At 34.8% G+C, this 20,505-nt stretch overlaps 2 protein-coding genes across 2 annotated transcripts; one reads left to right on the forward strand and one right to left on the reverse strand.

Annotated features, from left to right (window-relative positions):
* Nucleotides 1-67: 67 nt before the first annotated feature.
* Nucleotides 68-9,911, forward strand: LOC133798195 (protein RETICULATA-RELATED 6, chloroplastic). Its single transcript, XM_062236411.1, has 7 exons — nucleotides 68-905; nucleotides 6,391-6,520; nucleotides 6,772-7,302; nucleotides 7,752-7,859; nucleotides 8,039-8,587; nucleotides 9,022-9,135; nucleotides 9,539-9,911. Exons 1-7 carry the CDS (start codon nucleotides 202-204, stop codon nucleotides 9,704-9,706), a joined length of 2,304 nt encoding a protein of 767 aa, XP_062092395.1. The 5' UTR covers nucleotides 68-201; the 3' UTR covers nucleotides 9,707-9,911.
* Nucleotides 9,912-10,025: 114 nt separating this feature from the next.
* Nucleotides 10,026-16,104, reverse strand: LOC133795856 (arogenate dehydrogenase 1, chloroplastic-like). Its single transcript, XM_062233310.1, has 14 exons — nucleotides 15,646-16,104; nucleotides 15,395-15,563; nucleotides 15,122-15,277; nucleotides 14,548-14,630; nucleotides 14,400-14,469; nucleotides 14,220-14,294; nucleotides 14,057-14,131; nucleotides 11,859-12,097; nucleotides 11,608-11,776; nucleotides 11,342-11,497; nucleotides 10,832-10,914; nucleotides 10,684-10,753; nucleotides 10,497-10,571; nucleotides 10,026-10,409 (listed from the first exon to the last, which is right to left on the reverse strand). Exons 1-14 carry the CDS (start codon nucleotides 15,846-15,848, stop codon nucleotides 10,317-10,319), a joined length of 1,716 nt encoding a protein of 571 aa, XP_062089294.1. The 5' UTR covers nucleotides 15,849-16,104; the 3' UTR covers nucleotides 10,026-10,316.
* Nucleotides 16,105-20,505: the final 4,401 nt, after the last annotated feature.

Here is a 20,505-nt window from a genome sequence, read left to right on the forward strand (position 1 = left end):
AAAATTAAACTTATTTTTCATTTCCACACAAAAATAAATAAATACTTATTTTTTATTTCCAAAAATGGAAACCAAAAATACCCGAAATATTTGAGGCTTTGGAAAGGTCGATGTCTGAACGCAAAAGAAAAAGCTAACGGTCTCTCGTTCGGTGATTGACCAATGCTTAACTAACAGAACGTCGACGTTTTCTCCGGGAAAATGAAGCCACAACCCCACACTCACTGTGGCTTCGACGTTGGTCTTGGTAGACCATTCTACAATATAAACTCTAGGAATTTCAGGGAATTCGTCCCGGGAGCTCTATTATCCGGTCGAGTTTCCGGCGTGAAACTGCGCCAACTGACCATCCGTCCGATTTTATGTTGCCGTAGCCAACCTGAAAATGAAGATTTTTCCAGTGAATCTTTCCGAAGTGAGGCGTACTCGAGACGACATGTGCTACTCGCTCCGTCTCTGGCGCTCGGAGCGTGGTTTCTGCAATCGGCGATGGCGAGTGGAGAGAACGCACTGCCGAATTCGCAAACGCCGCAGCCACAGCTGCAGACGAATGTAACGGACGTGGCTCCGAAAGCTGTGGAGGAGACGGAGAGGAAGAAGGAAGAGGAAGAGGAGGCGGAGGAGGAGGATATTATAAATTCAAGGATTTACGATGCGACGGCGATGGGAGAGCCGATGGCGGTGGGGAAGGACAAGAGGAAGGTGTGGGAGAAGCTGATGAACTCTCGGATTGTGTATTTAGGGGAAGCAGAACAGGTTCCGATTCGAGATGATAAGGAATTGGAGCTTCAAATCGTAAAAGGTTTGAGAAAAAGGTGTGTGGAAATTGAACGCCCTTTATCTTTGGCTCTGGAAGCTTTTCCTTCTACCATGCAGGACCAGCTCAATCAGTATATGGACAAAAGGTATTAGCCCTGCCAACTCATTCAGATTATATTTCTTCAACTATGTCATATATGCATGTAAGCTTTCATGAATTATTTGGTTGAACCTTTAGCTAATCGTGTTTTGTGAAGTAAAGTCATATTCAAGTTTCAAATTTAGTGAGAAATAACGTGTCATTGTTATTAGTTGTAACGGTTGATTTGAAGCCATGAAGTATATGAGCTCTAACACTGCACTAATTGGGTTGACCTTTGCCAAATGGCTAACTGATGACATTTTTCATATCATCAATTTACTAAGAATACCCAGCTTGTGATCTTACTCTATTAGATATATTAGTTCTTGCCTTCTGGCAATAGATGCACCTTAGCTTGGATTCTGATTTGTTGGATCATTGCTCAACCTTAAGACTTACCTCTATATTTGAACCAATGATGTCACCTAAAAGGTCCATAACCAATTCTTCTGTGCATTCCGAATTAAATTAAAATATTAACGATTTATTTTGTTTATGTGTAAATGATTGCAGAAACCTTCCATTTATAGTTAATTTCTGTATAAATAGAATTATTAACTATTAGGAAAAGGGTTTCAGGAAAGTATGAAATGAATCTTATTAATGAAATAAGCTTAGTTATAGGGTATTTATACAATATAATACCAGCTATTATGACAGCTGTAATCAGTAAATAATAACAAAAAAGGAAACTAACTAAGCTGTACAATATATCTAATAACAGAACCAAAACTAACTCTTAACACCCCCGCAAACGTAGATTGGATAGTCCTTGAACTCTAAGTTTGTCTCTTAAGAACAAAAATCTAGTGTTAGAGAGTGTTTTGGTGTAGATGTCTGAAGTCTGTTCATGAGCTGGAACATGTTTGACAATAATCTGGCGAACTTTTTCCATGGCAAAGTATAAGTTCAGCTCTATGTGTTTTGTCCTTTGATGCAAAATTGGATTGGCAGACATGAGGACTGTACTTAGATTATCACACCATAAAACTGGTGGAGCTGCAAGTGGCACTTTGAGCTCAGCAAGAAGAGCTTAAATCCAGGGAACTTCAACAGTCAGGGATACTAAACTCCGGTACTCTGCTTCGGTACTCGACCGAGATATGGTTGCTTGCTTCTTCGATGACCAAGAGACCAAATTAGAGCCAACATAGACACACAAACCAGTAGTTGAGCGCCTGTCATCCACATCTGTGGCCCAATTAGCATCAAAAAACCCAACTAAAGAGAGGTTTGCAGGATCAGTTTTCTGGAAATGTAGGCCAAAATCTAGAGAATGCTTGAGATATCTCAAACTTCTCTTTACTGTACGCCAATGAGACTCAAGAGGAGTATGCATAAACTGTGACACTTTGTTCACAGCAAAGGATATTTCGGGTCTAGTGATGGTGGCATATTGAAGAGCTCCAACTTAGCTGCGATAAAGCTCGGGGTCCTGTATTGGATCACTGCCTGAAGCTGATAATTTTTCCCCACCAACCATTGGAGTAGGAAGACCATTAGCAAACTACAACTTGGCATTACAAAGAAAATCAGTAATGTACTGCACCTGAGAAAGATGAAGTCCTTGAGTTGTATGAGAGACCTCAATTCCCAAGAAGTAGTGAAGATCACCAAGATCCTTAAGTGCAAAAATGGAATTGAGATGCTGAATAAGTTGTTGAACCTCCTCAGATGAACTTCCTGTCACTAGAATATCGTCCACATAGACAAGAACAAATAAAGTAGTGAAGGAAGTGAGCTTAATAAACAAGGACTGATCAACTATCGAACTCTGAAGCTTCAAGGAAATAAGGGTAGCTCTCAACTTGTCAAATCAGGCCCTTGGTGCCTGCTTCAAACCATAGATGGCTTTATGTAGCTTGTACACTAAAGGAGGAGACTGCTGAACCTCAAAACCCGGAGGTTGGGACATATAGACCTCTTCTTGTAGATGGCCATTCAAAAAAGCATTATTTATGTCAAGTTGTTTGATTGACCAGTTATAAGAAAGAGCTATAGTTAGTATGACCCGAATAGTAGTAGGCTTAATTACTGGACTAGAAGTCTTAGTAAAATCAAACCCAAATTGTTGGCTGAACCCCTTTGCAACTAGTCTAGCCTTGTGTTTGAGAATAGTATCATCAGAATTTTCTTTAAGCTTAAATACCCACTTACAGCCAATGGCTTTTCTGTTTGAGGGCAGCTGTACCAAGAACTAAGTACCATTTTTATTCAAAGCTTGAATCTCCTCTTCCATAGCAGATTTCCAAGAAGAATTTCCAATAGCATTAGCAAGTGTTAAAGGCTCCTTTGAAGTGATATAAACCTTTGGTTTATAAACTCCAGCCTTGGAGCGAGTGACCATCTGATGAGTATTTGTTTGATTTGTCACTAATGTTGATGCATCTGCTATATCAGTAGAAGAAGGTTGGGAAGTTATAGGTAAAGCAGGAATAGATGGAGAAGTGGCAGCGGAAGGGATTGGCAGAGCAGTGGTGTTATGAGGAGAAGACGTAGGTGTAGAAGGATGAGTGAGAGGAGGAGAATGGGAATGAATAGAGGGTGAGGTAGGCTGAGATGAGAGTTTAGGTTGGGACAGATATTCTGAGACCACATAAGGAGTGACAATAGAACGAATTTTAGTGGATAATGGAATAGAAGCAATAGGTGTTTTTGTCAAGGAACCATATGATGATGGAGGAGTAATTTTGGCAGATTTGGAAAAAGGAAAAGAGTACTCATTAAAGAGTACATCTCTGGAAATATAAAGTCGTCTTGAAGAAGAGAGACATTTGTAGCCCTTGTGTTTGAAAATGTACCCCAGAAAAGTACAAGAAACGGATCTGAATTGAAGTTTATTGGCATTGAAAGGTCGATTGTTGGGAAAACACTCACAGCCAAACACTTTTAGTTTGGTATAATCTGGTTCTTTGTTGAATAATTTCTTGAGAGGATTAGAAAGAGATAACACTGGGGTAGGTAAACGACTAATGAGAAAGGCAACTGTTCTAACAACTTCATCCCAAAATTTTAGGGGCATGAAAGCACTAATAAGGTCAGACCAGTCTCAATGAGATGCCTATGCTTTCTTTTAGCAAGGCCATTTTGTTGGTGAGAAGTGGGACAGGAAACTCTATGGTTTATGCCATTTTGAAGGAGGTACCGAGTAAATGCTCGATACTTACCTCCCCAATCAGTTTGAATGACCTTTATTTTGTGTCCTAGTTCATTTTCAACTTGGGTTTTGGAATTGATAAAAGTTTGCAAAGTATCAGACTTGGATTTCAACAAATATACCCAAGTATATCTAGAATATGAGTCAATAAAATGTATATAATATTTGTAGCCATTTGAGGAAACTATGGGTGCTGGACCCCATTGATCCGAGTGGATGAGCTCAAGAGGATTATGATATTGACTATTAGAACTAGGAAAGAGAAATTTATGTATCTTGCCTTGACAACAAGATGAACAGAAATCAAGATGATTTTTATTAATATGAGGAAGATTATCAATCAGCTAGAACAAATTTTACAATCTTGGCACTTGGATGCCCCACGATTATGCCAAAGTAAGAATTGAGAATTAGAAGTAGCTGAAGTAATAAAAACAGATACAGTGGGTAAAGAAGAAAAAAAATGGCACAAAAATTGATAAAGATGAAGCACTTGAACTGGTAGGAACAGAACTTGGATGGATGAGTTGAAAGGCTGAGGATGGAAACGCATAAAGACCATTCTTAAGAGTCCCTTGCATCAGAATTTTCTTGGTGACCTGTTCTTTGACAAAAGAGACATCAGAGTGAAATTCACAATAGACATTGTTATTACGAGTAAGCTGAGAAACAATGATTAAGTTTTTAGTGATGTGAGGAACATGAAGTAATTGATTAAGAAAAAGGATTTTAGAGGAAGAGGAGGACTGAATAGAAGACTTACCGACATTAGAGATAGATAGGCCAATCCCATCTCCAACATGTAATTGTTCAGACCCAAAATACTGACCTTTGCTCATGAGATTTTGATCATTATTTGTGCAATGATTTGTTGCGCCAGAGTCGGGGTACCATCCAGGATCATTCACAGTATCAGTGGTAGCAATAAGAGCATTCATAGCAGATGCAAACTTGTCTATCAGAGCAGCACCAAAACCTGGAAACTTTGGATTGTACCTCTGATAACACCTAGATGCAAAATGGTCTGGGCGAGAATAGAGTTGACAAACTAGTCTACCACTTTGTATTTGAGAAGAAGGAGATGGAGATGGGGATGGTGGTCTGAACGGAGGCTTGCCTGATTGAGAGTCAGAGTTGCCACGACCAACAACATAGGGATTCCAATAGGGATTGCGACCAGGATTAGAACCTGAATTGGGGGAAAACCAGATTGAGTGGCACGACCATAACCAGATTGAGAAGAACTTCCAGGCTTTCTATAGGCAGCATTAGCTTGAGGACTGGAATCAAGATCCCTAGAATGCTTTTCAAGACAACTCTCTTGAGATAACAACAAAGATTCAATTTCGCCACAGTGTAAGAAGATTGGCGCGAGTTTATAGGGAGAACAAACACATCGTAATCAGATGGTAAACCATTGAAAATGGCTTTGATATGTTCTTTGGGAGTGGTGTTGATCTATAAGAAACTTAATCTTGAGAAGATAGTCATTCAAAGAAAGAGAGCCTTTCTTGAGATTATGTAATTGAGTCTGATACTGATCAATCTTAGCATTAGTTTGAGTAGTAAAATAGCAATCAAGAACAGACCAAACCTGAGCAGAGGTTTGAGATCCAACCACTTGAGTGAGAATACTCTCCGTCATAGATGAAAGAAGCCTCAAGCAAAGGAGATTATCATGTTGCTTCCACTGAACATGGGCCATGTTAACATTCTTAGCAGTACGATCTGCATCCGTGGGGTACTGCAATGGCGACTGATACTCAGTATCGATGTAATCCTCAAGCATGTGACCACGAATAGCTGCAAGAATCTGAGGTCACCACAGTAAGAAATTATGACTATCGAGCTTAACGGAGAGATTGTGCGAGAACACAATGGGAGCAAATGAAGAAGATGCAGAGGAAGTTGGAACAGCGGATGCCATAGCAGAAGCTCCAAGGAGAAACAATCGAAGAAGACAAAATCGAGAGAGAAGAAGAGTCGACGGAAAAAAAAACGAGATCTGAGAGAGAGATTCACAATGGTTCTGATACCATATTAGGAAAGGGTTTCTGGAAAGTACGAAATGAATCTTATTACTGAAATAAGCTTAGTTACAGGGTATTTATAGAATATAATACCAGCTGTTATGACAGCTGTAATCAGTAAATAATCACAGAAAAGGAAACTAACTAAGCTGTACAGTATATCTAATAACAGAACCAAAACTAACTCTTAACATTAACGATCTCATATCAACAGTATTTGTTAAATAGACCAATATATGAACAAATATTAACAATAGTATACTTTTTCCTCTATGATTATGTTTCTATGAAAATCATTGCAGCATAGATGGAGAAACCTTGAAGTCTTACACAACACATTGGCCACCTGAGCGCTGGCAGGAGTATGAGCCTCTTCTAAGTTACTGTCGTGATAATGGAGTTCGACTTGTTGCTTGTGGTACTCCGCTCAAGGTCTTTTACATTTCCCATATATGTAGGGCATTAGAAATTATTAAATTATATTTGTGTGTGGATTGCATACTTTGCATGTGTTATGGTGTGGTAAATTATTATATGCTATCGTAGGTTGTCGGGCTGGCCGTCTTTCTGCTTTGCCATAGTTTTGCTCTTCATGCATTCATGTATTATGATTTTATTGCGTCTGTTGATTCTTGTATTTAGGGAAGCCATTGACAAGATACTCATTATTATAAATTAAGTAGGTTTTGCGGACTGTACAAGCAGAAGGTATAATTGGACTTTCAAAGGCTGATCGCAAAAAGTACACTCCTCCAGCTGGTTCAGGCTTCATCTCAGGCTTTACTTCTATCTCACGTGGATCACTAGTTGATTTGAATTATCCAAATCAATCTATTCCTTTCGGTCCAAGCTCCTATCTATCTGTACAAGCTAGAGTGGTGGATGATTATACCATGTCCCAAAATATCTTGCAAGCCATGGTGGATGGAGGAACCACAGGTCTTATAGTAGTCGTGACAGGGGCGAGCCATGTTGCATATGGGTCCAGAGGTACTGGGATGCCTGCAAGAATTTCAAAAAGGATGCCAAAGAAAAACCAAGTGGTTGTGTTACTTGATCCTGAAAGACAGCAAATCAGAAGAGAGGGAGAAGTTCCAATTGCTGATTTTTTGTGGTATTCTGCTGCCAGACCTTGCGACAGGAACTGCTTTGACCGTGCTGAAATTGCTCGAGTTATGAATGCTGCTGGCAGGAATCGAGATGCCCTTCCTCAGGTTACATATTCTCAGTAGTCTTGCGATGCATTACTGCAAAAATTACAACTTTTCTTGGAAGTTCAACTATTTTATGCAGTGGTTTATACTATTTAGTCTTACTTGAAATACGCATTTTGACTTTTACAAATGACATCTTACATCTACTTGGGTAGGGTCCAACATATGCTTACTAAATCATCTTATAATGCTCGTACATTATTTGCTGTTATTTTTATTTTCTTTTTGACTACGTACATAAGTAGAAAGTATGGATATATTTCGTGGAAGTAATTAAACAATGAAGAGTTAGGTACGTTATAATTTAATTTCTTAGATGATGGAGTTTGAGGGGGAAGGGGAGATGTAATTCTTGGTAGGTGAGATTTTTGGGTTTGTAAGTTGTGACCACTCTATTATTCAATCCCTTAATGACCTTCTCAAGAGACCATATTCTGTCATGTTTTCAGGACCTTCAAAAAGGGCTGGATCTTGGTTTGGTATCTCCAGAGGTATTACAAAATTTCTTTGATTTGGAGAAGAACCCTCTTATTTCAGAACTCACTCATCGCTTCCAGGTAAGCTTGGATCTGAAAACAAAAAGTCACTTATGTTTTGTGATTTGAAGAATTAAAATTGTATTTTATGAAAGAAACACCTGCTTGCATGCCTAAATCATGTTCATGGTTTATGATTTGATATGATGAAGGTAATGCTTTGTAGGCAAATAAGTTGACTCCACCTCATTTTTATGCAGGGTTTCAGGGAAAGATTGCTGGCAGATCCTAAATTTTTGAACAGATTAGCAATAGAAGAGTCTATCTCTATAACTACAACACTTTTAGCACAATATGAGAGGCGGAAAGGAAATTTTTTTGAAGAGTTGGATTACGTTATTACAGATACTGTGAGGGGAATAGTTGTCGATTTTTTTACAGTATGGCTTCCTGCGCCAACTCTATCATTCTTTTCACCTGCTAAGGAAATAAATGGCCTTGATAGCATGGATGTTATAACAGATCTCCTTGGATCCATTCCTGATAATGCATTTCAAAAGAGTCCTGTGGGAAAGTACTGGAATATCAATCATAGACTTGCATCAGTTGTTTTTGGTGGCTTAAAGCTTGCTAGTGTTGGATTTATTTCCAGTATCGGGGCTGTTGCCTTCTCAAATGTTCTGTATGGAGTTCGTAGAGTCCTTAATCCAGAAGTTGTCAACATACAACAAAATAAAAGATCTCCAATACTAAAAACAGCAGTTATTTACTCGAGCTTTCTTGGAATATCAGCAAATCTTCGCTATCAGGTACAGTAGAGTACAGTAGAAGTTTCTGCATGTAATTAACCTCAGTTGTTTTTCTGTTTTGCATTATCAATATCGTGTTCGCATATAAATCTAACTGTATGAATCTGTTTTTTTTTTATTTGTTTCTCATTTCTCTCAATACTAGAAACACAGGCATGATAAACTTTTTTTTTTTAAAGGCTAGGCCTATAAGTATTCTACTGTATTAAGAGGTTATGTTTTCATAGAAAAGCCAGGGGATTAATGAAGATTGTTGTTCCTTTATTTTGTGGCCTCTAACTTTCAACAAAGGTTTTGTGATATGATGAATCAGCATCTTATGTTATTGCCGTCATTACATCAAATGGTGTCAGTTTATCATTAACGATAGCTTGGTTTTCTTGAAATATTCATGTGGGGTGAGTCTATGCTGATTTCAATTATTTCTAATGCAGTTTATAGCTGGAATTGTGGAGCACCGAATTTCTGATGAATTTCCGTCTCAAACTATATTTGTAAATTTGCTATCATTTATTGTTCGGACGATCAACTCCTACTGGGGAACTCAGGTAACAGCCATCTTCTTTTGCTTTTGTACTTGTCTTCACTTAGTAACTTTTCTACTTCTGAAAAATACGCTGAGAGATTGACAAACATGTCTAATTCTGTCCTTAAGGTAAATTTTGCTGTAATATACTTCTATTTGTTTGGAATTATAGTTTATCATTACTATTATAAAGGAATTGAAACCAGAAAATCCGGGCATAGCTTATAGAAAAACTTTCTGAATTCTTTTTTATAAACCTTTCTCAAAATTCTTATTTTTCGGCCACCTTCAAGTTTTAGATACATTTTGTTACTATAAATCCATACATGTTTTCTTTGAATTTCACTCACTGCATCACAGTAGCTATAATGAAATAAGAGGATTTATCTTGAACTTGGCATAACATTGTTTCTTGAATGCTGCAGCAATGGATTGATCTGGCACGTTATACGGGACTGCAGTCTCGAGCGAAAAAATTACCCTCTTTACAAAATTCTGATTCTCCTAGTCACGTCGCATTGGAAGGGAATAACACAGAAGACACCAATATAGATGAAATAGAAAATCAGGACGGTGACAATCCCATTATATAGTCGTAGAATCATAATCTTTCTTATATTCTTTTTATTTTCCCTTCAAATGCTGACAAAAAGATTAAAAAAAACATAAACCAAGAAACAGAGTAGCCCTATGTGTTATAGAGCTCCATACCCAATTTTTGTAACATTTAATGCAATTCTTCCCATTTTGATGAAAAGGCAAGATTTATAAAGTTAGCTGGCATGTCTGTTTGGTGTACTTTTAAAATCTCGCACAATTTAAAATAAATAAATAATTGTAAAGGAAACCGGGAAGGATGTAGCCTCTAACGCTCCTTGGGATAATATCCATGAACCAAGTAGAACAGTCTGATTGACATGGGCAACAATGTTCATTTAATTAATTTCTTTTTAGGCCTTGGTCGCAAGCTGGGGTTCGAACCACAGACCATTGACTCACATAATTTCCCAACCACAAGGGAGACTCAAGTGGCTTGGGCAATAAAATTTATCAAATATCTTTTTCGACAAAATGACTTTAATCAGTTGCTCCTCTCAAATCAAATAGAACAACCTTACTGTAATGGGCAACAATGTTTATCAAATATTTTTTTTAACCAAATGTCCTTAGTCAGAGTCTCTCCCTCGCACAGAAATTCTTACGTCAGAGTGTAGCAGCACTTATATCTTGTTCTTCCTTCATCCTATCTAGGAGTTTCTGTTTGAGCTTTTGTATGGCAAGTTCAAGGTTTTCCAGCTGTGTTAAGGAGTCAACCTTTAGTTCTGGACAATCTTTAAACAATAGACCATGTTAAGAACATAGACAGTTGATTCATAATCATACCTCTTGTTTGGCAAATCTATTTTGTAGAAATAACCCACTATACAAATCAAAACTATCCTTCATAGTGTTTTCTTTCTGCAAATAATTTGATGTTAGTCCCCTCTCTCCTCCATTGCACATTCTTTTGTTTAACTAATTTAAATAGGTAAAAAGAAAAAAAACATCAATATGAACTGATTGATTATACCAATTGAATAAGTGTCTCAAAGCCTTTTGTGTTCATAGGGGTGGACTCAATCCTCATTTCCGACAATACCCTGAAAAACATGTAGATGCTTGAGACTTGTTGATAGGTTTTGGTTTACCTACTGATAGAAAGCTGAAAAAAAAAATACCTGCCAATAGTGTGAGTGAGAAATTGGCTCTTGGCAGCCACTTTGTCATGGTCCTCGCAAGACATTTCCAGCATTTGGCAACCCTGGATACATACTGCCTTTTGTTAGCGAAGACACTTCAAACTAAGACATCTCCAAATGCTTTTTCTCAGTTTACCATGTAAAATGTGATTAGAACATTAAAGTGGCAAGAATCCACATTATGATCAGATTGTAATTAGAGAAGGGGACGGCATACTCTTCTGAGTATTAAATAGTTAAACATGCTGTTTTTTTAGCTTAAATTAGTTATGGAATGGAATGTAAATTAATCAAATGTCGCTATTTTAGTGTATTGACTATTTCATTTGAATATGGAAGAAAATACTATTCTAATACAAGATTAAAAAAAATTTAATAATTTTTTTATCAATTTTTTTTATTCATTTTAATTTTTATTCCATTTCTATTCCTTTTCTCATTTACATTTCATCCAACCAAGATATTAGCTTAGGCAAAATAACTAATTACCTCACTTTCAAAAATTTGGAGAAAGCTTGAGCAAGTAGCTTCGTTCCTTATTCGAACCCTCTCGAACACAAACGTTAAACCTTTCCACCCATTTTTCCCACTCTCTGGTCCAAACATGGGATGAGTACAAAGCACATCTGACTCTTCAGGAAGCACCTGTTAAGCATTACAAACAGGCATTACACGTACCCTTTTCTACCTAGAAATATATATATATATATATAAGTTAAAAAAAACTAAAAAACATTTGCTTTTAATTAGCGTACTTGCAACAGAAATGTTTTTGGATACTCTTTAACTGAGAGTACATCTACAAAAAGTGTGTGTCGTTTCAGACACTGAAATGACATTGACTTGACAACCTCGGATAAGGACAGAATTGAGGTACATATCAAAACGACGTCGTTTTCCGCTTCAAGAAATGCTTCTACATCCCTGTTAGGTACCCAAGTAATGAAAAATAAAAATTAAAGACATAGCTCTATCTCTCTGTCCATTTTGTACGCAAAATATTTACCTGAAGAAAGAGACACCCAAGGAGACACAAAGATCAGCGTAATCTGTCCGAGAAGTTGCTCTTAACGTATGGCCCTGTTTGATTATAGTCTTTGCCAGAAACTGGGCGAAGGGACCAAATCCAACTATGCCAATTTTGAGGTTTGTTGACGGTGAAGATGGTGAAAACGAGGTAGATGAGGAGGAAGAATACATGGTTGTTGTTTGACTGTTCGTAACGAGGTTTTTAGGGCTAATAAGCTAATAATTCAGCAATAAATAACGAGAGGCCATTTTAAAGTCTTTGAATTTTGTGTGCTACGTAGTTCTATCCGACATGTTCGGTGGCCCCCACCCCCACAGGCTGCCTAGGTATTGTTCTTTGGTAAAACCATTACATGCATTTATAAAATAAGTGTCATAACATAACACAATATATAGCTAACATGCGAACACCAACTGAAACAAAATAGCCCGCCCTATCTGTCTTTTATACTTTCTTTTCTATTTTTTTTTACTCTGTAAGCTAGTTTTTAAACTCACATATCTTAGTTGATCGAGGTAATAAAATGGAATTGAATGAAAATTTTCATTTTATTTATTTGTTTGGTTATATTTTAAAATATGGAAATATCATTTTAATGAAATGATTTTCTACATTTTTTGTGAAATGATTATTTTCATTTCATTTATTTGTTTGGTTATATTTTAAAATATGGAAATATCATTTTAATGAAATGATTTTCTACATTTTTGTGAAATGACTATTTCATTTGAAAATAAAACAAAAACTCATTCTAATATAAGATTAAAAAAAAATTAATTTTTTTATTTATATTAATTTTTATTTCATTTCATTCCTATTTTTTTTTCAATTTTTATTCCCTCCAACCAAACAACTCCCATATTTCAATTGTGTAAAATATACATATGAAATAATGATATAATTTATTTTTAAAAATAATGATACATACAAAAATTTAGTATAATATGAGTTTATGTGTCCCTACAGAAAGTAAAATGTATCCTTTTCCTTCTAAAAGTAAATATTAAACCAACCACCTCTGAAATGAGGTGGGTAGATCAATTTAGAGCTGCATATATTATTGGTTCTTATTGGCACTACTTTTTTTTTTTTTTTTTTTAAATAATGGATCTTCTCCATTCATTTAAATGTATATCAGATTGGCCAACCTAACTTGTCCACTCAAATAATTGATCATTTTAATTGTAAATGATTGAAATGAGCCAAATATAAGGCATATAATTAATTGTTTTGATGTGGCTTAAGCTACAAACGAATCGACAACTATAGTTACATGACTTCAACCTCCCTTGTACAAATATACTTTGCTCTTAATTGAAAACCAAAAGCCTGAGCACCCGAGCAACCATAAATTAGAAGAATCTAGAGTAAGCAACATGCACCCTATCTATCTATCTATATATATATATATATATATATCAAAAGTTTCACTCAAATACACAGTAGAAAATTTCAACATGAAATATAAATAATAAATTAAGACTGATTTGGAGCAAATATAGGTGAGAGGGATTCCATGATCTATACCTGCATGGAGAGGTGTGGTGCTGCAATAATGGATGATGGCCTCCAGGTCCTCAATGCTTTAGCAGTAAACCCAGAAGAAAGGAGATACTACTCGAATCGTTTTAAATGACAAAATAATAAGTTGATAAAAACATAAACAATGCTCTTTTTGTATAAGGTATATGATTCGAGGTGATAGTAGATGCTTGATTGTACAAAAGCTCCGATCTCATAAAAAAAACCAAGCCATCAGATTTAAGCATATCTATGGCCAATATCAAAAGGGTGTGCTGCTGGCGAATGTGATTCTTAGTTAAGTTTCAGGGTGCATCCACTTATTTGATCTTATTGTTATTATAATGGAATCTTCATTTTAATCTCTTCTTTGGCATACAATTCTTTGGGAAACTTTACATGAGGTCAATTATAATCCCAAAGATTCCCTTTCAAATAAAAACAATTAAAAGTTTTGAATATCTCTATCTCAGCTGAGTATGTCAACATTGGTTCTAATCCTCTAGATATACTTTGAAAATTGAAATCAGGGATGTTTAAGAAAAACATCAAAAGGCCTGCACTGCGATTTTGGACACTATGTGAACTAGTATGCATGCAAGTGTTGAATTTTCACTAAACGAAACTCTTATGTTTGAGTGTAGCAGCAGTTATATATCTTGTTCTTCATTCATCCTATCTAGCAGCTTCTGCTTCAATTTCTGAATGGCAAGTTCAAGGTTTTCCAGCTGCATGTATTTAAGGAGTCAGCCTTTAGTTTTAACTAATCTTTAAACAAATAAGTCATGTTAAGAACATAGGCAGTTGATTCCATACCTCTTGTATGGCAAATCTATTTCGTAGAAATAACCCACTATACAAATCTAAACTAGCCTTCAGAGTGTTCTCTTTCTGCAAATAATTTGATGTTAGCCCCTCCATTGCACAATATTTCTTTTGTTTAACGGTTTAAATATAGGTCGAAAGAAAAAACTTTGATGAACTGATTGATTATACCAATTTAAGTAGTGTCTCAAAGCTTTTTGTGTTCATAGGTGTGGACTCAATCTTCATCTCCGCTAATACCCTAAAGAACATGTAGATCCTTGAGACTTGTTCATGAAAGGTTTTTTTACCACAAGATCATGATTCTACCAAGATATACCTGCCAATAGTGTGAGTGAGAAATTGGCTCTTAGCAGCCACTTTGTCATGCTCCTCGCAAGACATTTCCAGCATTTGGCAGCCCTGGATACATGCTGATTTTTGTTAGAAAAGTCACTTGAAACTAAGACTTCTCTAAATGCTTATTGTAGTTTACTATGTTAATTGTGTTAGAACATAAAAATGGCAAAAACAGATATTATGATCAGATTGTAATCAGAGAAGGTAACCCAGCAATCTCAGAACCAAGACAAGTCGGACTGGTTTATAAAAAGAAGAGGTCATTGCTATTTCAAGGAGAGAGCTCTTCTCATAAGAATCCAAAAGTATTAATCTCATCTCCAAAAACACACTCAGCAGAAAAGGTAAAAAGCTACTTGTATCAAATGATGTGTCCTTTTTCTACAATCAATGCCTGCATCAGATGGGGGCAGCATACCGAGTATTAAATAATTAAACATGCTGTTATATTAATTAGCTTAAATTAGTTATGCCTTTTTTCTATAGCAGCATATGATGGGAACAAAAATGTAAAGAAAGCATTATTAATTAGCTTAGGAAAAATAACTAATTACCTCACTTTCAAAAATTTGGAGAAAGCTTGAGCAAGTAGCTTCGTTCCTTATTCGAACTCTCTCAAACACAAACGCTAAGCCTTTCCAACCATTGTTCCCACTTTCTGGTCCAAACATGGGGTGAGTACAAAGCAAATCTGACTCTTCAGGAAGCACCTAATAAGCAATACTAACAGACGTTACACGTACTGTTTTCTACACAGAAATATATATTAAAGCACAAATTTTTTTACTTCAGAGTTTTCTTAATTGGAGTCAGTTAGTTTAACGTACTTGCAGTAGAAATTTTTTTGGATACTCTTTAACCGAGAGTACATCTACAAAAAGTGTTGGTCGTTTCAGGCACTGAAACGGCATTGACTTGAAAACCTCAGACAAGGACAGAATCGATGTGCATATCAATACGACGTCGTTTTCTGCTTCAAGAAATGCTTCAACATTCCTGTTAAGAACCCAAGTAATGAAAAAAATTAAAGAATAGCTTTTGTCTCAATACCTATCTATTTTTAATGCAAAATATTTACCTGAAGAATGAGATATCCAGAGAAACACAGAGATCGGTGTAATCTGTCCGAGAAGTTGCTTTTAAAGTATGGCCCTGTTTGATTATAGACTTTGCCAGAAACTGGGCGAAGGGACCAAATCCAACTATGCCAATTTTGAGGTTTGTTGACGATGAAGATGGTGAAAGCGAGGCAGATGAGGAGGAATCACACATGGTTGTCATTTGGCTAACTGACTAAGCTAATAGTTCAGCAATAAATGATGGGCCAATTCATTCAGTCTTTGAATTTGGTATCGCACGCGTCTGTAGAAATCCTCGGTCAATCAAGATCACCCGTCTGTCAGATTATTGTGTACATAAAGTACAACAATATAATTTTGACACTACTTTTCATTTTTCTTCCATTAAAAAACTATTATCTTCTTAGTTTGTCTTTAGTTTGTAGACTGAGGTGTTAATTTGTTTTAAGGGGTCTGTTAGTTATTAATTTAAAAGTTTGTCAATTGTGGTAGGCCCAATCTTAAAATATTGAGATAATGTAAATCTTTTTTTTTTTTTTGGTATGTTTTGTTTTATCAAAATATAAATTTAATACTCTTTATTTTTTATTTTATATAATTGGTTAATCTGTGTACGTTTAAATTTTTAATATTTTCGTATTACTTTATATTTTAGTGATTTATTTAATTATTTATTATTTTTAAATAATTTAAATATATTTTCAAAATTTATAAAATAAATATTTAATTAAAATTTTAAAATAATTTTAATAAACAAATTTAATTAATTAAAAACAAATAAAAATTAGAATTAAAATTAAAATATTAAAAAACTAATTAAAGTCTTATTAATTAACTTTAAATAAACCTAAATTTTAATTTAATTAATAAAAAAAAGACTCATATTTAACTCAATCTTACCCTCACCATCTAAGTTCCCACCCTCCCAATCTTACCCACATTTTTTTGTTTTAAAGTTTGATTGATTTGTTAATTAAATTAAAATTTAGATTTATTAAAAGTTAATTAATAAGATTTTAATTAGCTTTTTAATTGTTTAATTCCATTTTTTTATTAATTAAATTTATTTTTAAAATAATTTTGTTTATTAAAATTATTTTAAAGTTTTAATTAAACATTTTTTTTCTTCTGAAAACTGAAAATATATTTAAATCATTTAAAAATAATAAACAATTAAAAATCAAATAAATCATTAAATGATGGGTATTATGGGAATATTAAAAATTTAAATGCATAAAGGATACCAAACTATGTAGTTTTTGCAAACAGAAAGTATCGATTAATAATTATCTAAAATAGATGGAACCAAGTTTGTATTTCGATAAAACACAAAGTGCCAAATAAATATTTAATATATAATTAAATACTATAACACAAAAAATACCACTCTAATTTTATTTATAATATAATCTAATTAAATCAATTTAAACGACCCCAAGATTAAAAAAAAAATCAATCTGAACAAAATTTAAAACAGATTAATCATAATATATCCTTAAAAAATTGACTTTAATAATAATAATAATAATGAACGTTATTCTATTTCTATTGTATTTTTTTATATAAAAAAGAGTGATATAATTATATTATTATAATACAAGTATATTTATTTATAATTCTTAATTAATAATTTATTCCTAGCATCTTTGATCTAACTCTTCCCATGCACGTTTGGTGAAGTTTCTTTCTTTTCAAAGGATTTGGATATAAAGGGCATTATATTTACAACAAAAAATATTATATCTTAGTAGAATTATATTTATAAAGTGTTCTAAATATATACATTTAAATCTAAATTAATTAATAATTAATAAAATATATCATATTCAATATTTAATAATTGATAAATGAAAATGATATAAATATATAACTACAATGTACATGTCAATATAATGTCGAAAATATATAAAGTTATTTTGCAAGTCTAAATTAATAAATAATTTTATCATGAATTTTTAGTATATAAAACAACATATATATAAATATATTTAATAATAAGACAATTATTACTACATAGATGCATATTTTCTAAAGACGGGATCAAGAAATATTATAACTTATTGCAATGTGAAGTATTTATAACTGGTTCCAAATTGAGACATAAACTTTTTAGGACTATAGGAGAGTTATTCTATTATAGAGTGACATTTTATAGAGATTTTACTGTATAAGCACCCCTACTAATTAAAAGAATTTTTTAAACACTTTTTCTCAATATTTTTTTTGACATTCTTTAAATTCTTTTTTTTTATGTTAATTTCAAAAATTCTATTTTATCTTATTTTCAAAAAAATAATTAAATATTGTATAATTTTTTAGAAAGAAACTATTACTATGACAAGTTTTTATATTTTTTTTGTTTAAAATTTTATTTTATTTATATATTTAAAAATATATTATTTATATTTATTTTTAGAATATTTTAAAAAAATAGAAAAATGTGAGCATAAGTTGAAAAAAAATTATATATTAAGTTTTTTTACAAAAATTGGGTGTCTTAATCAAATTTTGGGGTGTAAATATGTAACGCCCTTATTTTATCATAAATATAATACAAAGAATCAGCTTTGATATATAAAAACATAAAAAGCTCGAAGATATCCAGCTCGATGAGAAGGACACCACCAGAGTGGTGAAAATTGAGAAGAACCTCCCAAAGGACGTGAGATAGTAATTAATTCGCTTCATGAGGGAAAATCAAGATGTATTTGCATGGTCACACTCCTATATGATTGTGATCAGCCCCAATATTATAAGTCATGCATCAAACATCGACAAAAACTTCCCTCCAAAGCAATAGAAAATAAGACTCCTCGATGACGAGAGGAAGAACCTTGAAAGAGAAGGTCGAACGGCTAAAAGTAAATCGGTTTATCTGGGATGCTTTCTACCGAGATTGGATAGCCAACCATGTCCTAGTCCCAAGGCCCAATGGAAAGTGTCGAACTTGCATTGACTATTCAAACCTCAACAAGGCATGTCCAAAAGACTGTTTTCCCCTGCCTCAAATTGATCAACTTGTGGACGCAACCTCGGTTCATAGTATCATGTCATTCATGGACGCATATTTTGGATATAGCCAAATAGCCATGCATGCACCCAACCAGGAGCACATGAGCTTCATGACTGATAAAGGGTTGTATGGTTACAATGTGATGCCCTTCGGGCTCAAGAATGTCGGGGCTATGTATCAAAGACTGATAAATATAATGTTTGCCAATCAGATAGGAAACAACATGGAAGTGTATGTAACGCTCTACTACCTTGGAGTAGTTACCATGTGATTTATAAATTTGTCATTAGCTTGTTAACCGAGGTTTTAGGTTAAAAGTGTGATTAAATTGAAATAAAGACTCATTTGACAACATTAATTATAAATGATTTGGACATTCATTAAATTGAAAAAAATATACATTTGGGATCCCAAAACACTGTCTGAAAATGTTTACAAGTCAAAATATGAATATAGTCAACCTAAGCGACAAAGCAAAAATTACATCATATTCCTAAAAAATAACCCTGGTCGCAGCAGCCAGGTAGGTCGAACATGTACACGCTGCTCCACGCTCTCAAACTCATGGTTGGTCGACCTTCCCCTAGCCCTTACTTGCACCATAGAGCACCTGTGAGCCGAAGCTCAGCAAAAACTCAACGCATAATATACCATAATTCATTCACATAATTAAACATTTCAATAGACAACATAATAAACATATAGAGGCCTATGTCGACCTAGGTGATTTACCAAGCACTGGGTTCACGGTCTTCACCGATCAGTTGGATACTACACCCTAGAGGATCTCGCCCTAGCGGCCTACACTTAGCATGCTTAATGCCGATCTCGGCCCTTGCCGTCCCTGGCCTTCACCGTTCTTGCCCTTTGTCGTTCCCGGCCTTTGCCATTCTCGGCCTTCATCGTTCCCGACCTTCACCGTTCATTTACAGTCATGCATAACATAGCATAATAAATCATAAGCACACATATAAACACAAAACACAGATAATCGGGCCATGCCCTGCTCTACAGGCACCAACAGTTTTCTTACCTGTGTCTTGAGTTGACAGATCAATGCAATCCTAAGCACGATCCCCTAACCCGAGGTTTGACGTAAAACCTAGTCACAATGCATCCATAATAACAATCCATCAAGCCCTAAACCAAATAAGAGCTTTGGATTAAAATACTAGCCTCCGGGACCTCGAATTATACTAAACTGAGTAGTAGAATCCTTCCCAAGCCTTAATATTTGGGTTCCTGAGCCTAAAACCCTAAATTGGCCAAAATTGTAACGCCCCAACTCCAGGGACTGTTACGGTGCACATTGCAAACAATGCTAAACTCGCTAACTGAGTCATTTGGCCATAAATGTGTATCTAAGTATGATTAGCAGTTTAGGGATTAAAAATTTTGGTTAAAATATAACGTTTCATTAGAACGTTTACTATATACATTGGGATCCCAAAAATATAATTTCAGAGTCTATTACAAGAAAATATTTACAACAGGCTGATCTAAGCGGCAAAACAGGGTTTAACCCTAGTTCCTCTTTCAAATCTTGGCCAGGTGTTGGCCGAGCAGCTGCATATGTACACGTCATCACCTAAGCTCTTCAACTCAAGGATGGTCCAACTTTCTTTTGCCTTTACCTGCACCACATAGCACCCGTGAGCCGAAGCCCAGCAAGAAAACATGAATATGCTCATGAAAATATTATCAGATGATGTCATTACATCACACAGAGCTTATAGCTCTAAAAAGATGAGTGACTGATGATTAAGTCACTAGCCATCAGGTGAAGAGGTGACTAGTGAGTCACAATCTGGACAGGTGACTGATGAGTCATGCTCTGGTTAGGTGA

Source organism: Humulus lupulus, chromosome 8 (genome assembly GCF_963169125.1).
Source record: "Humulus lupulus chromosome 8, drHumLupu1.1, whole genome shotgun sequence".
Classification (NCBI taxonomy): Eukaryota; Viridiplantae; Streptophyta; class Magnoliopsida; order Rosales; family Cannabaceae; genus Humulus; species Humulus lupulus.